The 18398-nt window shown below is 26.0% G+C and overlaps 4 protein-coding genes across 8 annotated transcripts; 2 read left to right on the plus strand and 2 right to left on the minus strand.

Annotated features, from left to right (window-relative positions):
• The first annotated feature begins 1390 nt into the window (after positions 1 to 1390).
• LOC122511064 (integral membrane protein GPR180) lies at positions 1391 to 5091 on the plus strand. The gene is made up of 5 exons (XM_043626103.1): positions 1391 to 2532; positions 2603 to 3113; positions 3497 to 3634; positions 3710 to 3965; positions 4141 to 5091. Exons 1-5 carry the CDS (start codon positions 2150 to 2152, stop codon positions 4329 to 4331), a joined length of 1479 nt encoding a protein of 492 aa, XP_043482038.1. The 5' UTR covers positions 1391 to 2149; the 3' UTR covers positions 4332 to 5091.
• A 1229-nt stretch (positions 5092 to 6320) lies between these two features.
• Positions 6321 to 7555, minus strand: LOC122511080 (peptidyl-tRNA hydrolase 2, mitochondrial-like). Its single transcript, XM_043626123.1, has 2 exons — positions 7157 to 7555; positions 6321 to 6875 (listed from the first exon to the last, which is right to left on the minus strand). Exon 2 carries the CDS (start codon positions 6772 to 6774, stop codon positions 6355 to 6357), a length of 420 nt encoding a protein of 139 aa, XP_043482058.1. The 5' UTR covers positions 6775 to 6875; positions 7157 to 7555; the 3' UTR covers positions 6321 to 6354.
• A 139-nt stretch (positions 7556 to 7694) lies between these two features.
• Positions 7695 to 13712, plus strand: LOC122511057 (protein fem-1 homolog B-like). Of its 4 annotated transcripts, none has more exons than XM_043626087.1 (12): positions 7695 to 8306; positions 8413 to 8686; positions 9587 to 9764; positions 10275 to 10492; positions 10705 to 11045; positions 11204 to 11364; positions 11523 to 11683; positions 11985 to 12137; positions 12259 to 12488; positions 12561 to 12677; positions 12832 to 12938; positions 13124 to 13712. In XM_043626087.1, the coding sequence occupies exons 2-12, from the start codon at positions 8516 to 8518 to the stop codon at positions 13279 to 13281; spliced, it is 1995 nt and encodes a 664-aa protein (XP_043482022.1). In that variant the 5' UTR covers positions 7695 to 8306; positions 8413 to 8515; the 3' UTR covers positions 13282 to 13712. The 4 variants fall into 4 exon arrangements, with proteins under 4 accessions (XP_043482022.1, XP_043482021.1, XP_043482024.1 ...); XM_043626088.1 differs by having other exon boundaries at positions 7702 to 7716; XM_043626086.1 differs by having other exon boundaries at positions 7695 to 8686.
• A 1051-nt stretch (positions 13713 to 14763) lies between these two features.
• LOC122511058 (SHC-transforming protein 1) lies at positions 14764 to 18356 on the minus strand. 2 transcript variants are annotated; one of them, XM_043626091.1, is made up of 10 exons: positions 17781 to 18356; positions 17579 to 17649; positions 17237 to 17471; positions 16767 to 16930; positions 16426 to 16661; positions 16135 to 16287; positions 15736 to 15863; positions 15546 to 15656; positions 15057 to 15215; positions 14764 to 14957 (listed from the first exon to the last, which is right to left on the minus strand). In XM_043626091.1, exons 1-9 carry the CDS (start codon positions 17880 to 17882, stop codon positions 15081 to 15083), a joined length of 1335 nt encoding a protein of 444 aa, XP_043482026.1. In that variant the 5' UTR covers positions 17883 to 18356; the 3' UTR covers positions 14764 to 14957; positions 15057 to 15080. The 2 variants fall into 2 exon arrangements, with proteins under 2 accessions (XP_043482026.1, XP_043482025.1); XM_043626090.1 differs by having other exon boundaries at positions 14764 to 15215.
• Between the last annotated feature and the right edge of the window lie 42 nt (positions 18357 to 18398).

An 18398-nucleotide genomic window follows, 5' to 3' on the forward strand; every position in this document is an offset into this window, starting at 1 on the left:
TTTATTGAAATTTGAAAAATTTACTAATTCAATAGCAAATTAATTAATTTAATTAATAAAATGTTGTTGAATTAATTCAACTGATAAATAGTTATTTTTAATAATTTATTAGTAAAATTTACTAATTCAAAATCAAAAAATCAGTCAAAAATTCGAATTAGTAAAAATTTTTACTAAATTAGTAAATTTTACTAATAAATAGTAATTTCTAATAATTTATTAGTAAAATCTACTAATTAAGAACCAAAAAGTCAGTAACTAATCCAAGTTAGTAAATATTTTTACTAATTAAAATTTAGAGAGTGAATTAAAATAATTCAATTAAATTAAAAATATTTTTTTTCTTAAAATATTGTTTTTTTAATTTAATTGAATTAATTTTTTTTTAAATTAATTTATTTATTTAAATTTAATCTTCCTTCATTTAAATTGAATTTGAATAAAATTAATAACTTTAAATTTTAAATATTTCAATTGTTTTTGCAAAAAACAAATTAAATAATCTTAAATCAATTTTTTTGTATTAAAAAAATGTCTACACTTTTTCCTTCAACTTAAAAGAAATTGAATTATTGTTTAATTATTAAAAAATAATAATTATAATAAATAAAAAATACATTACATATAATAAATAAATTTTTTAATAAATAATTAATAAATAATAAATTATAAATCAATAATTTTTAAAACAATAATAATAAGTATAAAAATAATAATAATAATAAAGAAATAATAATTTTTTTTAAAAATTACAAACAAGTAATAAATTATTATTGTTTATTAGTAAAAAATTTAATTTAATAAAAATATTAAACAATTGTTTAGTGACAAAAGCAACAACAACATTAATTTATTGAGTTTCTTCTTATTTATGTATTTAAATAATTTAAATCCGATAAATTCATTTAATTTAAAAATTTTTTAATTATTATTTTTAATTATTACTTTAATTAATGCAGTAACAATTTAAGAAAATAAAAATTATTTAAATGTCAATTTAGCAATAATTTGAACAAATTTGAAAATGAAACACTTTTAAGATTGAAAATTAGTTTTTTAAATTTCAAATTCCGGAAGTGGTTGTTATCGACGAAAGATATAATCGAAACAAATATCGATACATTGATTTAAAACTTAAAAACGATTTTCCTTTATTCACTTTATTTATTATTTTACAACAAAAATACAAAAAATAGTCTTCGAAAATTGTTTTCTTTAATCAAACAACTAATTACTACTTCTAATATACTATAAATTCTTGTTTTTAGTTGTTTTCCCATTATTTTATTTTATTTGCTTGAAATATTTTATATTCGAATTCAAATACCGGAAGTAAGTATCGAGAGCAGAATGCAATCGATACCTATATCGCTTTTCCATTGTCAGATTAGGTTATGTGTCAGTGTCAAAATCGTTTAGGTTAGGTAACAATAATGTTCGACCACTTGTCATTTAAAAAGACTTTTGTATATCCACATTGTTTTATTGATAAAAGAAGATGACAATAAGGATATTGTGTAGAAAATATTATCTAATTATGAGAAAATCTATTCATTTTAATTCACCGCCACTGATAAATAACACGTGGAATAGTTTGTGTGAAATGACATAAGACGTGTCTTTCTTTATTCATCACAAGAAAACAAAAACAAGAAAAGAAAATAATGTTCTTATCTAATATCTACATATATACAGAATAAAAAAGAAACAGTCCTAATGTTATTGTCGTGTTTTCTGTCCAATATATATTAAATACGTTCATAACACGTTGCAAGACATCGTGATATAATAGAAAGTGAAATTTACAGTGCCCCAATGGGCGGGGAAAAAATCAATAAGAAAGTGACATTTTAATCAGTGCTTTAATAAATATTTTGTCAACATTATTAACAATCGAAAAGAAGATTTATTGAAACAATAATTTAATGTTGGAAATATTTAACAGTTCCTTATGTGGATTGTTTGGAAAAACAGTGTCAAAGAGTTCGACATTTTATGAAGTGAAAGTTATACGCATTTGAGGATCCAATTTCACAAGGACCTCGATTATAAGAAATGAGAAAGAATCTAAAAAGTCTTTTGCAATTTCTGTCTTGACAGAAGTTTTTAAATTCAGAATTAATTCGTCCAGAAGGGAAAAAGCACCAAAATGCAATATTTGACAGTAGCTCAATTATTGTCGTGTTTGTTATGTTTTTTATTTTTATGTCAATTTCCAATGGTCATGGCTACTCATATTAGTGGAACTTTTGAGACTAAGGAATTTTTTCGATTTCTCAATAAATTTGGCTTTCAAAAAACAGATCAACATCGACAGAGAGAAACTTATGGTTATATTTTTGGGAATATAACCTCAAAATCGAAACTCTCGGTGCCTGTCACGTTGGCTGTTCTAGATCGAGATCATTTTTTAGAGTACTATAATAATCGTGACATTCGTGATAAAAGTAGAGCTTGTGAAATGATGTTTCATACGTTAAATCAAAGTTCTTATGATTCTAAGTGCAACGAGGAGGGTCAAGATTTTTTGAGGTAATCTTTTTAATTTTATATTTAAATTAATTAAAATTGATCTTTTAATAACTAATAAAATTTTTTCTAGACGTGTACCATGTCCGAAGGAAAAATTGTGTATAGACGAGGAGGAGCAACCTTGGAACGTGATAAAGAATCATCAGTTTACATTTACTATTGAAAATGTGTGGCAACCAAATTTTTGGTACATTAGTTTAGTGTCGTGTTATCGAAACATGACAACATGTAAATGGGAGCATTACGAACAAAATGTAAAACTTGATTATGATATTTGGCTAGTGAATGGGAATCCAAATACAAGTAGTTTAAATACCTTTAGTTATCAATTTTCCTATGATCGACAGAATACAATAGAACTCTATTTACTGTTCTTTTTGTGCTACGTCATATTAGTGCCATTACAAATGTATGCAGTAAGATTACAAAAGCATCCAGTCACGAGATTATTTACAGCGAGTTTACTTTTGGAGTTCATAGCCTTGTGTTTAATTGTTATTCATGAAATTAAATTCGCTTTCGATGGCGTTGGTTACGAACAACTCGAAGCCGCAGGGGATATTTTTGATATTCTCTCAAGGGTATGATATATTTTCTTCAAATACTTATTTCAATTAATAAAAGGGCACGAACTAGAGAAATTACAAATCATTACAGAAATTCAATTATTTTCAAAAGTAATAAAATTCTTAGCAGAAATTCAATTATGTTCAAAAAAGTTTTTTAAATTCTCGTCAAAATTTCAATTATTTTTAAAAATAATTAATAATTGAAAATTGTCAAAGAACTTTTTCGTAAATTTTTTTTTTCATTTTTTTCCCGTAAAGTCCGTATTTTTAAATACTTTCACTAGTTCGAGCCCTGTTTTATTTTAAGTTAAATTTTAATTTAGATGTGAATATAGTTTATAGTTTACAGTTATAATTAATGATGTTTATAGTTTTATCATCTTTTTAATTTTCAGACTTCCTTTATGCTGTTGTTGCTTCTACTGGCCAAAGGATGGGCAGTTACGAGAATGGAATTAACATGGAAACCGTTAGTTTTCACAATTTGGCTCTTTTACGGGATTGTACATATTATGCTCTATGTTTGGAATATGGTAAGAGTTGTTTAATATTTTATTATATTGCAATATATAATCTTGAAAGATGTTAATTTGATTTATTTTTACAAGACGGAAGTCGACATTATTGAGGATATTGATGAGTATCAAACATGGCCCGGATGGTTTATTCTCCTATTTCGCAGTATCATTATGATTTGGTTTTTGTTTGAATTGCGGAATACAATGACGTACGAGCATAATACTCAAAAATTAAATTTCCTCCTTCACTTTGGTGCATCGTCACTCGTTTGGTTCATTTATCTTCCAATCATCGCACTTATTGCCCTTCAAGTTAGTGCGCTTTGGAGGTTCAAACTTTTACTAGGTCAGTATTCTTCTTTATTTTCATTTAATCTTTTAAATAGTAAATTTTTACTATATGGAGTTACTATAAAAATTTGATTTTTTCCCCTGATTTCCGCAGATAAAATTTTGACTAGCTTTTTTTAGATAAATATTTAATAATACAAAATATTAAAAAAATAAATTAATTTTTACAGGTATCACGTATTCCGCTGACTGTTTTGCGTATTGTGTGATGGCACATTTATTGTGGCCAACACGAAGCGAACAATATTTCCTATTGGCGCAAGGCGCTGACAATGGCGATGAACTTGATGAATTCAATGAGGCGCCACATGTGTTAAATAATTATGTGGAACCATCGGAATTAAGTAAAGTCATAGCATAAATAATGTGTGATTCCAGGTAAAGAGATTTTAATTGTACATTTAAAAAAAAAAAAAAATTAAATGATTAAGAAATGTGATGAATATTTGCCAAACAGTGAAACATGTAGGAAGTAATAGGAAAGACTTTAACCTGTGCTATTTGAGACTGAAATATCTTGTACACTCTTTTACTAATGATCTTTGTATATCTTCTATCGTAATCTACAAAGTATTATAAAAATAGATGTTCTTCATGTATAAATACATGAAATTTCCCACATTTATCATTACTAGAAAATTTTAAAACAAAACTATAATACAAAATTTTATTTCAGTAAATCCAATTTTAATAATTAAACTAATTTAAATTTTCAATAATTAATAATTTTCAAATGAAAGATTTATCATTTTTTTGATTTTAAATAAATATTAAATATTTGAAATGATAAAACGATATTTTATTCATTGTATTTCTATAACTATTAATCATTGAAAGAGAACGTAAATAGTGCAGGATTAATCTTTAATGAAAATTAAATTGGAAATATTTGTACAGTGTTAAGAAGATATAGTTTTCATGACAGGACAAAACTTTTTGTATAATTTTTGTTTTTTTTTTTGTCAAAATATGATTTTGACTGCTAATTTTTCGCTGTTCGTTTCTCGTATATATTTTAAAAGTGATAAATGTTTTAGAAACATTTTTAATCACAAAGTAATAGAATAACTCGAAGTATTTTATAAACACTTTATTAAACTATATATGATGCTCAAAAAAAAGGTAAAACTAAATGTAAGGCATCTGAAAATGTATGTTTAGTAGAATATTTGAGCACTCGATAAAAAAACCAAGACACTCATAGAATTTTAAACTTCTCTTTTTTTCTCTTTTTTTATCATATTAATATTCTAATAATACTGCATATAATATAAATTTTAATGAGCATGTGCAATAGAATTTTAAAAGTGAATGAAATATGTACAAAGCTTTAACGGAAATAGAATTTTCACTGCTCAAAATTTTTAGTTTTAAGCTCTAGTGTTAAATTTAAAAAATTTAGAAAATTTTTTTAATAGCTAAGTGTGTAACGCAATTAATTTACGTGATGCCATAATTGTTACGTTTTTTGTATTATTTATTATATAATTCATAATAATTAAATTCTAATAATTCTCTAATTTATAATTATTATTAGAAGTAATAATTGTAAAAATTCATTTAATTCAATTTTCAAATTCTAAAATTCATCGAAAAGTGATATGTGCAACGATTAAAAATAAAATACAGAAAGTATAATATTGAGAAAGTAAGATTGTGAGAGGTAAATTCTTTTAAAAGATCTTGTTAAAAGTGTTCGCACAATATGCAAAATATTGTATCTCATATAAATGTAAGAAAAAGTTCAATTTTCTTTTTGTTGTTTTGTTCGTAATTGACTTCGATTTACGATTTGACTTTAATTTATATACGATTCTTAATTTATTAGGAGTAAAAAGAAAAATTTGCGATTCTTTTTATGCTCGACATAATATATGTAAGAAAAAAAATGAATCATCTAAATCAATTTAATTGTTTTTAGTATTAATTTGTATATGTTTATACTGTACGTTTATACTTCGAATGGAGAATGTTTTTCCTTTTATATGTGAACAAATTAATAAACTAAATATCCAAGAAAATAAGTATTTTCATTTTGATTTGTAAAGCAATGCCAAAATTTTTTATAAATTTCTACGCAATTATTCAATTTTTTACAAGGATTTAATTATTTTAATAAATAGGTAATAAAATTCTTTTTAGGAATTAAATTAATTTCATAAATAGTAATAGAATAGTAATAGAATAGTAATAGTGATAGAATAGTAATAGAACATTTTTTTGAATATCTAATAATTTTTAGAGTGAATCAGAATATTCTTTAGGATTTAGCAAAAAAGTCAAAATTTTGTCTGGAAATCAGGGAAAAACAAAATTACATTTTTCTTGCAACCCTGTTGAAAAAACTAAATTTTTTTTTAAACCTAGGTGTTTATTTTGAAGTCTTACAGTAATTTTAATGACGAAGTTATTTTATTGACAGATTCTTTAGGTGCGGGTCCAATTCCTAAAACGGAAATAGTGCCAGGTTCTAATTGTGTTCTACCAGCGTCTCTTATTACTGCAAAAGGAAGACCTGCCTTGGCGGCTTCGTCGGCTAAATTTAAGAGTAATTTTTCACTGGGAATTTGAACTACAATTTTTGGTTGACCCAGTAATAACCAAGAATTAAAAGCTTGTTTATGTGCTTTTATCGAAATAACTTCCTGACAACATTGCACGGCAGCGTGAGCACATTGTGCTGCAATTTTTCCTGTTCCCATTGGAATATCAGTACGAACTACTATAACCATTTTACAGTCCAATATCATTGATCGAAATTGATCTTTAAAGAGGGACTTTAGTTTATTTACAATTAATGCCATTATTTTCTTTCCTTGTTTCGTTGATACTCCTCCATGCAAGTTCTAAATGTGTTCACTTGATCTTTACACTTTCTCCAATCTTGTGTTTCTGCTATGCACTCCTAAAATTGGTTTAGTTTTGTTAATTTATTCATTAAGGAAAGGAATTTAGCATAAAAATGTTTATCATTCGGTAATTTCAATAATTTATGTTTAAAATGTTTACAAATTTAATATTTTTAATGTTTAATATTATTCACTGAATTTAATAATAGAAAATTTCGTTCCTAAGTTTGTAATAGTAAAAAAGTAATTACAAATTTATAGGTAGTGCAAGATTTTTAATAAAAATCAAACATATATTTAAAAAGAACATAAATATTTACTGAATAAATATTTTCACCTGAACTTTAAAATGCAATTCCATGCATCCTGTTTTTTTTAACATGCGGTCAAGTGGGTCGTCTATGTCATCATCAGTTTTGTTCGCAATTTTGACAGAGGATTCGGGCATAGTTTACAAATAGTAAATTTTTATTTATAATTTAAAACGAAGTTAATTAATTGATGTAACTTTTGAAAGTTTAGAACTTCATTAATAATAAACAAATTGTAAAATAAGAACAATAAAAACAAGACTTTAAGGACGAACGTAACCTAAAAATGTTCGCAGACAGCAATCAGCTGTTTCTGTAGCAGACGACTTTATTGTTAAAATAAATATTTCTGTAAATTAATATTTGAGATATATTTAAATGTTGGTATTTCATCCATTTCGTTACTTTAATATACAAACATTTGAATAGTCTAATATTACTTAACAATAAACTCATTAAACTGGTTTTGTTGTAAATAAAATATTAATTTTAAACCTACTTCCACAGTTTGTCTGCAGGTGGCGCTAAATTTTGCCAGCGCCATCTGCTTTCAAATTGATAAAACAGGATACAGGAACTGATTAATGTAATTTTAAATTTATTAAATACTTCATTATTGTTGTAGTATAATTTTAAACTATTTACACGCGGTTAAAGTTAAAATAAACATTAGTGGAAGTAAATTAATATAGAAACAAAAAATACTACGTATAATTGAATCGAAGACTCAGACAAATTTCATGATTCAAGGAACAATACAAACATCTGTCATTAACTTTGTTGACTTTGTTTATTTTTGCGTTTGCACATAATCTCAGATAGGATTTTTAAGTATACGAACAAATAAGTGATTTAGCAGTTAATTCTCTACACTTAAAAAAGTGTACCTAATTTTTATACATATTTTACAAATGGTGATGAGTTTTATTTATAGAAAAGAATTAATATCTACCCTGCAAAGAAAAGTTCGTTTTAATCGTTTTGATCCAAAAGGAAAAAAAAACACTATTTTATTAATGAAATTATAATTTCCTTTCTTTTTGGGAATTTTTCTGGTGTATTTAAAATTGAAATTTATTATATATACATATATTTGATTTAGTCTAAAAAGAAACAGGAGGAAAATTAATCTTGGCACGAATTTGGTACAAGTCATTGTCTATTTTCGTAGTAGAGGCAAGTTCAATAAGATTTTTACATGTGAATATTCTCTCTCTCGAAACGCACATGTATATATCAAGTTGTGTTTGATATTAGCTATATAGTTTGAGTATATTTATAGCTTAAATGGGGCGGCGAGAGTAATTTTTTGAGGTTATCAGTCTGAAGGAATGATTCGTTGGAGAAAGTATAAAGTGTTGATTTATATTATAAAGTGAGGAACCATGACCATGACATTTCAAACTGAATCAACCCTTGAAATGGCTGAAAAAACTAATGTCAGTGTTTCACTTATGAATCGGGTTTATTATGCAGCTAGAGATGGAATGGCAATTACACTTTACGCTCTTCTCAGCGAACAAACTCCAGAACAAATTAACTGTCTCATCAATCAGGTAAAACGTCATTTTTTTTTGTCAACATCAATAACTCATCAATCATTAAGCCCTTTGATCTTGTTTACGATTTTCTTTTTAATTTTGTGACGAAAACGTGTAATTTTAACTTTTGGTTCGTTTTGTTTGTTTTCTCTTTGTTTCTTCTTTATATTTCTTTAAAACTACACATTTTTGTTTTAAAGAAATTAGCCTGAAATAAGAATAATTTTATCACTTTAAAGTTTAAATATTAATATAGCCAAGTTGAAGTCCACAACGTTTATGAACGAAAAAACTTGTTTAAAAAAATTTTATTATTCAGTGATAACGTAATAATTTAGCACAAAAATAAAAAAAGAAAAATTTGTATTAATGCTTTAAGAATAATTGTTGTATATTTATTAAAAATAATATTTGAACACTTTAAACAAATTTTTTTCTTTGATCAACGTTCATATTAAATAATATAAATTTAACCTTCTTTGTTATATCTTTTGTTAGTTCAATCATCTTCGATTTTTGTTTTCTAACCATTTTCTGACTATAAATAGAACAAAAAATTAAAATTTAATCAGTTTATTTGGTCTCCATCACTTTGTCGCATGTTAGTGATCTTGTTGGAAGAGATATTTAAAAAAAAAAGAAGCAACGCACGTGTAACTGAACTCTCAGTTGGCTTCTTATTTTGGCAAACTGCCAGTAATGTCTACGTAGAAATTTTCAAACAAAGGTTCAAAGGAACAAAGAACTATAGAAATTAATTTATATAAAAAGAGATTAATTAAGTGAATTTATTTTTTCGAAACACGTTTATAAATAACGTCTATGAATCTATATATATATATATATGAAAATAAAACGTTCCAATTTTTTTTCACTTCAAGAAATTGAAATATTGAATAATTTCTTTTCTTTCAGACAGTACTACAAGATGATGGACAAAGATGTACACCCTTAATAGTTGCTTCCCGTTATGGTAATCATCGGGTTGTTAAAATGTTGTTGGATAAATTTAAACCCGATTTAGAAGCGCAGGGAACTGTTAAATTTGATGAATTTTTTATTGAAGGGGCAAGCGCTCTTTGGTGTGCTGCAGGTAATTAATATTGTTGCAAAATATACAGGCATCGCATATAGTTTTTTCTTTTTGAAATCTTCTTCAAAGTGTAATAGAAGAATTTTAGTTAAAAACACTAAAAAAAAAACTAATAACCTTCTCATGTGATGGGGATGTAAAAATTGAATTTTGGAGAAATTACGAATGATTGCAGAAATTCAATTATGTTCAAAAATATTTTTCAATTCTTGTCAAAATTTCAATTATCTTTATAAATAATAAAATTCCTTTTTTTTTTAATTTTAATAAAATCAATGGCAAAACTTCAATTATTTTCAAAAATTGTCCTCACTTCAATGATTTTTAATATCTACATTTGATATTGATAATATAACTTTTAACACATTTTAATTTGTTGTTTGGTATATTTTTTGTCCCCTTTTTGATAAAAAAAATTTCTCTTTTCACCTTTATGGAGGATAAAAGATACTGTGATGCCTGAAAATAAATTAATTTTATTCTTCATTTTATTTTTTCAATTTGTTTCAGGTACTGGACATTTGGGCCTTGTCAAGACGCTTGTTAAAGCAGGAGCGGATGTTAATCATCCAACAAAAACAAATTCTACACCTTTGAGAGCTGCTTGCTTCAGTGGGAGATTAGATATTGTCAAATACTTAGCCGAACATCAAGCAAATATTCACATCGCTAATAAGTACAATAATACTTGCTTAATGATCGCGGCTTACAAGGGACACCACCACGTCGTTAGTATATTAAACAGAATACAATAAATTATATTATTGTTATATAATCACTTTTTGAGTTGATAATCACTTTTTGAAAATTACATTAAATTGATAAATCTGCATTAAAACAATATCAGATTAAATTTAATAATTTACTGTTAATAATTAAGTATTCAAGTTTGTAGTACTGTGCGCATTTTTTTTAAAAAACATTTTCTTTTTTAAACCAGGTGAGTTTTCTTTTAGAAAACGGTGCAGATCCAAACGAACGGGCACATTGTGGTGCAACGGCTTTGCACTTTGCCTCAGAATGCAATCATTATAAAGTAGTAATTGAATTATTGAATCATGGAACGAAAATGACAAAGAATATTTGTGGAATGACACCGTTGATGGTAGCCGCCGAGAGAACGAGGAGACATATTGTCGAGTATTTAGTGACAAGGGAGAAAGTTACCAAGGAAGAGATTATAGATGCCTATGAATTACTGGGAGCATCCTATGCTAATGACAAGGATAATTATTGCCTCAGATTGGCGAATTTATATTTGAACAAAGCCATGTCCTTGAGGTAAAATATTCGTTATAGAATATTTTTATAAAAACTATTTTCAAATTTACATAATTAAAAAGAATCATTTATGTGTAAAAATAACATTAACTTAAGTTAAACTTTTTTTTAAAGATATTTTATTTTTGATATATTTCATCTATTTGTTTCATTTCCAGGTACAGTGATCCAAATAATATAATACGTAAAAAGAGAAGTGAGCCAGTGCCGGCTTATGAAAATTGGCGAGAGTGTGAAGACTTAACGGAATTATTGAATATAAGACTCGATCCAAATTCCCTTCATATGGAATCGTTGGTTATTAGAGAAAGAATATTAGGTAATATTCTCTATTTCGATGGGAATTATTTTTATCCTTTATTTATTTATACTTTTGTTGAGAAAAATTATTTTTCACTAATGAAATTTGGCATAAAACTTACAAAATGAAAGAATATTTATTTTTCATAGTGCGATTAATTTCTATGTTTGTTTTAGGAACACATAATCCAGAAGTGCCACATCCGATTGTTTATAGAGGAGCTGTTTTTGCGGATGCTGCCCGTTTTGATAGATGCATCGATTTGTGGCTACGTGCATTACACTTGAGGCAGTTAAACAATATTTCCGTGGTCAAAGATCTTCTCAGATTTGCTCAAGTAAATAATCTATTTATTCATAGTCTGTTGTTCCACAAAAAATTTAATTTTGTTTTGTCCGAACTTTACTCTGATTTTTAGAAAAAATTTTAACTTTTTCCCTGATTCTAAAGAATAATCTGATTCATTTTAAAAATAATTAAATATAATTATACTAAAAAATAAAAACTTGAAATAATATAAAAAAAATTCAATTAAACTTTTTCCAAAAAAATTAATTCTCCAAAATTGTAAAAAATGAAAAATTCAAATTTTCAAAAATTTGAATTAAAATTAATTATTTTTAAAAATTTTCTTTTAGGTATTCTCGCAGATGATTCACGTGGGCATTGAATTACAATTTACTCAAGTTTTAAATGTCCTAGAAGCGAGTGTCACTGAAATTGAAAGAAATAAAACAAAAATTGATAATCCAGAGCCAAAAGACGATGTTGATCAGTCTATCGTAAGTAAAGTGAGTCACATTTTTTCTACTTAAAATTATTTCTCTACGATAAAATAAGAAACAAAATTTAAACAAAATTTATTGAAGCCTAAAAAATTGTAGATTTAAATATTGTATTTTTATCATTTAGGATGAAATGGAATCGAATATTACAACAACTCTGTACATATTGGCAATTTTAACGAAATTAATAACGCTGAATGAAAGAGACAAGGACAAAATAGATTTAAGGAAAGCACACTATTTGGTGCATAAATTATGCTCACTTAAAGCTACACTTCGAGATGGTCAAACTATTTTGCATCTTGCCGTTAATGCCGAAACTCCAGTTGACGATTTTCATACAAACGATGTTTGCAAGTGAGTTTAATTATCGATTTTTTTTTAAATAAAATGTCAAGTGTACTGTATTTATTTTATATTTCTTCACAGATTTCCTTGTGCCAGTACAGCGTTATTGTTAATCCAATGTGGTGCCGATGTCAATGCAATGGACGGCGAAAGAAATACTCCTCTTCATGTTATTGTCAATTACGAAAAACCTATAAGGTATTTTTTTTTGTCTTTAAAATTAATCATTATAAATTGTCAATTTGTCGAAAAATTGTCGTACTTTATAATAATTTAGGCCAAATAATATTTTAATAATAATAATAATATTTAAATATTCATCTGAAATTTAAATTAAAATTTTTTCACGTAGTGATTTTTTGACGTTACACGCAATTATAATGGCACTGATAGAAGCTGGAGCACATATGGATACTGTAAATAGTCAAGGAAAAACGCCTTATGACGCCGCAACAACAGGTTTTTGAATTTAACATTTATAAAATTTATTCAGAAATTATGAAATATTCAATTATAAAAATAATTGAATTCTTGCTTAGTATTTTATAAAATTTTTTTTTTTAAATTGCATTTTTTGAAAATGCTATTAATTAATTAAAATGTGTCAATTTTCTAAAGTGAAATAAATAATTCTAAATTTTCAGGTGTTGCTGAAATAATATTAAGAACGCAAACAAAGTTATCGTTGAAGTGTATGGCTGCAAAAGTAGTAAAAACATATAATTTATCTTACTGCGGCACTGTACCACAATCTTTGGAAAGTTTCATAGAACTCCACGGATCGGGACTTAATCAAGGTTAAAACATTTTTTTAATGAACATAGCAGGTATTTAAAAACGAAAATTTTTCTCAACATTTAATCACAAAGTGATATTCAAGACTTACTTGGAAATTTATTTACTTTGCTATTACATAATAATATACAAAACAAAAAGAAAAATTGTGCCAAAAATAGAATCTTTACTTTAGTTTTTCTTATCTTAAAACTTTTCTTTTCGAATAACAAATAGTGTGTATGCTAGAAACATAAATTATGTAATAGGGAAGTAAATTAGTTTCTTGTTTTCTTTATTTCTGCCCGAAAGTTAAGAAAACGCGTAATTTTTCAATGTTAAATGAAGATTTCTTAACTATTGTGTTTATGCGTGAAGCATTTCATTTTGTATAAGTATTTTTTCAGATACTTTTTTCTAATTTACAAACGTGTGGCAATTTTTTTTCTTCTTGCGATTTTATAGTTTTTAAATGTCTTTAGAAAAAAATTAAAAAATGAAAACATTGATCAAAAATATTTAAACATATGAATCAACTAAATATGTTGAATAAAATTTGTAAATATTGAATATTTACGATATACAACAATATGTATATAAACATTTTAAAATATAATTATAGATTTATATTGAGAATATAAATTTTATAAGAATTATAAATAATGATTTGAAGTAATTGACACGTGTTCAATAGTCAGTAAAATGATTGTTCAAAAAATATTTTTTTATCTCGTTATCACAATTTTTAAAAATTTTCGATTAAATGAGATTTAAAAATATTTTATTAATAGAGTTAGACTGTATTTTTTTTTGTCATTTTCAATAATATTTTTAAAAAAATATGGTTTAACTCTAGAGTAGAAAAATGACTGTATAATTGTATAACAATTGAGATTTTTGTTAAATAACTTTAACGAATATTTGTGATAAAAAGAAAAATGACTGCAGAGCGAAAATATATTCTTATAGTTTTTCATCCTTAGAAGGCAATTATTATTTTCAAATGTCAGGGTTTAAGAATATTTTCTTTTATTATGGAAATAAAACAAACAAGTAATAAAACTGCAATTCTTTTCTTTTTTTACTATCAACTTCCAGACGAATTTAATACATAAAGCCATCGATTATTTAAATGGTAAATATGTATAAATTTTAGTATGTAAATGTATAATTTCGTATTAAAATTTAATTATTAATCACATATTTATTTTGCTAAAAAAATCGTTGAAATCACAAAATATATAACATGATAAAAATAATATTTGGTCGAAACAGAGATTAAAGTCGCATTATAATTGGTAGACTTTGGTTTTTTTTCCTATTTGAATTCAAAAATAATTTAAACTCATTTAAAATTTTATCAATATCAACATTTTGAAATTTCTTCTATCAAAATTCACTATTTGTTTTTAAAAAATAATCTTAAAAAAATAGAATAAATTTCTCTTTGAAAAAAAGAAGAAAATATTCGAGTATATAATACAATTTAATTCGTATAAAAAATTTGCGATAAATAAAAAAGTAATAAAAATAAATTTTTAGACACGTCAATTAAGAAGTATTTTTTAAAATTGCTGTATGAATATTTTTTTTCAATTGTTTCCTAGTTAATATTTAAATTTAAATACACATAATATGTGTTATGATGAAAATGCTATAAATTCCTTTCACATATTTCTCTATATTTATGCAAATTGAATAATTCTGAAAGTGGAATATTAAACTGTTATTCCCTGTAATTGTTCTTTAAAAAAAAACTGTCATGACGTTTTGCATAAAAATTCTGTAAAATTAGTGGCTTACTTTTTTGTTTTGAGAAGCTTTTTTTTAAAATGCGGTACGTCTAGGGACGGGATACCGAAGCACCAAAGCACTATCTGCAGATATTATTGGTAAAGCATGGTCGCAATGATGATTCACCAAATGACTTACGCTATCAAATACACGATCCTTTGTGCGTACCTTTAAAAATATTAATTATTAATATTTCAATATTTTTTATGGTATTTAGAAATAACAGGGTAGCCACAGATCAGGGAAATCAGGGAACTCAAGGAAAAGTCAGGGAATTTTGTTAAAAGTACTTGAATCATTTTCAAAGTGAAGTAGGAATAGTTTTGAGAGACGGGGAAAAAGACAAAATTCTGTCTGGAAATCAGAGAAAAACAAAATTAAATTTTTTGTTGGCAACCCTGAATAAATACCATAAATTTGTTAATTCGAAAAAATAAATTAACAAATAGAGAAATAAATAGAAATTTTTAAATTCAAAGAAAATAATTAAACACTTACAACTCCTTCAGGATCTATCAGTAATAAATGTTTTGGAGTTCCATTATTCATGCCAGTTAACACATATTGACCGGGTGAGCCTTGAGATTCACGAACTAGAAAATCCCCATCCTAAAGGAAATACAAATTATTAAATTGTATTTTCATTTAAAAAAAAAGAAACGGGAGAAAGAATAAAATGACAACACACCCTGGAGAGCATAGATTCGGCCTCAAATCTACTGACACTACCATGAAACCAAATTTCCTGTTTTAATTGATGTTTTTGTGATTCGGGACTCAATTTGATTATTTCCGATATGGCAGTACAAAAAGGTTCTGAAACATATTATTCAAATTGTAAATAGTAATAACTAAAGAATATATTTTTAGAATTTACAAACATAACTCAAAATTTTTTGCTTCTCAGGTCCATATCTTCTGGACGCGTCAAATTTAATTTTAAAATTTAATAATAAATTAATAATTTCTTTTATTTAATTTCCAAAAAAGTATAATAATAAAAATTAAATTATCAAAAATTAACAAAGATTCTACAGATTAAAAATCAATAAGGCAATAATATTGAAATCTAGAAAGATAATCTTACGCATATCAAAGGCGTCAAAGAAAGTAACTGGTTCTCTTCGACTCTCCTTATTTGCAGCAATGATTGTGTCATTTACGTAATTGTGCTCGGGCGCATTATAATTGGAAGGCAATGGAAGGGAATCTGAACTCAAGTCTATTAAATTATCTGATTCTGAAAATAGAATTTTTAAATTGAACATTATTAAATTGAAAAATAATATTATGATTAGAGTAATAATAATAATAATAATACACTTTTCTTTGATGTAATAAATAAAAATTAAATTTTAAGGCAAAAGTTTTCTATTACCTGACCAATGTTGAGATTGTTTCATACAATTACTAGATGTTGGATCTGGTAATGGTGTATTTTGAATACTGCTACCCGCATGATTATGATTGGAATGATGATGTTTTAAATTTGGCAAAGTTGATGCAGAAATTGGTAGTGGAGGTACTGGAGGTGGTCCTATATCGGGTGGGACTTTTCCAGGCAAATCATTGTAATAATCTCTGTCTGCCTCCCGTAAACCATTTAATGCTGGGCTAAATTTACACACACAAAATGATTGTTAATAATAAATAAATTTTTCATTTTCAATGAAAAAAAAAAACGAAACGAAAAAAAGAAAAACTGGAAATTTTACTCACTGCAGTGATGAAGGTTTGGTGAGAAATTCTTTAAATCTGAGTTCAAATGCTTGTCCAATTGTTGATATTACATCTTGTGCCAAACCGCCTCCACATTCTAGAACGTAACAAGCTCGCCATTCTTTAATATCTTTCGCCACGTAAGCAACGAAGTCTAAAATATCCTGGAAATTGAAAATTAATTCATCATTAATCACTCGCAAATGATCAATTTTGATAAATAAGAAAAGATAACAAGATAGTAAATTAAATTAAAATCAAAAGATAGTAAATTAAATTAAATTACTATCAAAATATTGCAAATTAAATTAAATTACTATCAAAAGATAGTAAATTCATATTATAAAATTATAAATAGATCGAAAAATAATAACTTTTCCAGGGAAAACTAAAAAAAAAATTTAAAAAGGGTAAGTAACTTAAATTGTTTGAAATCTAAAGTAAGTTTTAAAATATGGGATGTTTTTTACCGTATCACCACCAGAGGCGAAGGAGATGCGAGGCATTTCATGTTTAGCAATTACTTGATCAGTTTCAAGTATCGTTAAAGTTAAACTACAACTACTTATGGTCAATTCAATGTTTGATCCTGCATGATCCATACAAGGCTTGTCTGATATTGCTCTCAAAACTTTTCTATCGACCCTCCTTTTTTTATCGGCTGATTTTAGTCCTGCAGCTTCACACACTCTGTTTATACATTCTCTGCAAATTAAATAATAAATATTACATCAACTGTTGTCGAAGTTCCAATTATAAATTAAATTTCAGTGCTTGTCAGTAAGACAAAAAAAAGCAAAACAAAAACTTACTTGGCTACACATGATCTCGTCTCAAAATCCAAACTCTTCATAGACGTGTTGACTTCGAGACATCCAATATACTGTAAACAATCATTTTAATTAAACAAATAATATTAAATAAATAATTAAATAATATTAAAGAGAAAAAAAAGACAATTCTCTCTTCTCTTCATAAAACAGTTTTTCTCTTTTAATAAAATTAAAAACTTACTCTAACTGCATAGGTAATTCCTTCCTTGCTAACGAGATGATCAGGGTGTAACCAACCTCTGGCCGGTTTACTAATAAAACTACTACCTCCTCCACTTGCCATATTTTTAAAACATTTAATTAATAATCATCAAGAATTGCACTTTTTCTATACATGAAAATTTAAATTTAATTTCAAATCACTTGTTAATTAACAAACGAAACTTTTTTCACTTTTGAATTATAGCCACATTCACATGTTTATTAGAACTCATATTGAATTAAAGATCCACAGGGTTAAACCCAAGTAGATATTTAATTAGATAAAATAGAATTTAAATTCAAAGAAATTAATAGTTGAGTCACAGATGCATGAAGAATGATTCGTTGATTCTTGTTACACGGATATTGAAAATCTTTTATTTGTGTACGTAACTATGTATCTGCATTCTTTAGTTAACTGTAATGGGTTAAAGAGGTAAAATAAACTTCCAGTTACTTGGCGAAAGGTGCAAATCCTTGATATTAAATAGCATAGATTGAATATTTGACAGGTAACTGACAGCTCAGCTGACAACTCTCTAAAGCATAGACTAAAAAACTGACACAAAGAAAGGCGACTACAGCTTTATTATTTCAA

The sequence above is a fragment of the Leptopilina heterotoma genome, unplaced genomic scaffold (genome assembly GCF_015476425.1).
Source record: "Leptopilina heterotoma isolate Lh14 unplaced genomic scaffold, ASM1547642v1 Lhet_80, whole genome shotgun sequence".
Classification (NCBI taxonomy): domain Eukaryota; kingdom Metazoa; phylum Arthropoda; class Insecta; order Hymenoptera; family Figitidae; genus Leptopilina; species Leptopilina heterotoma.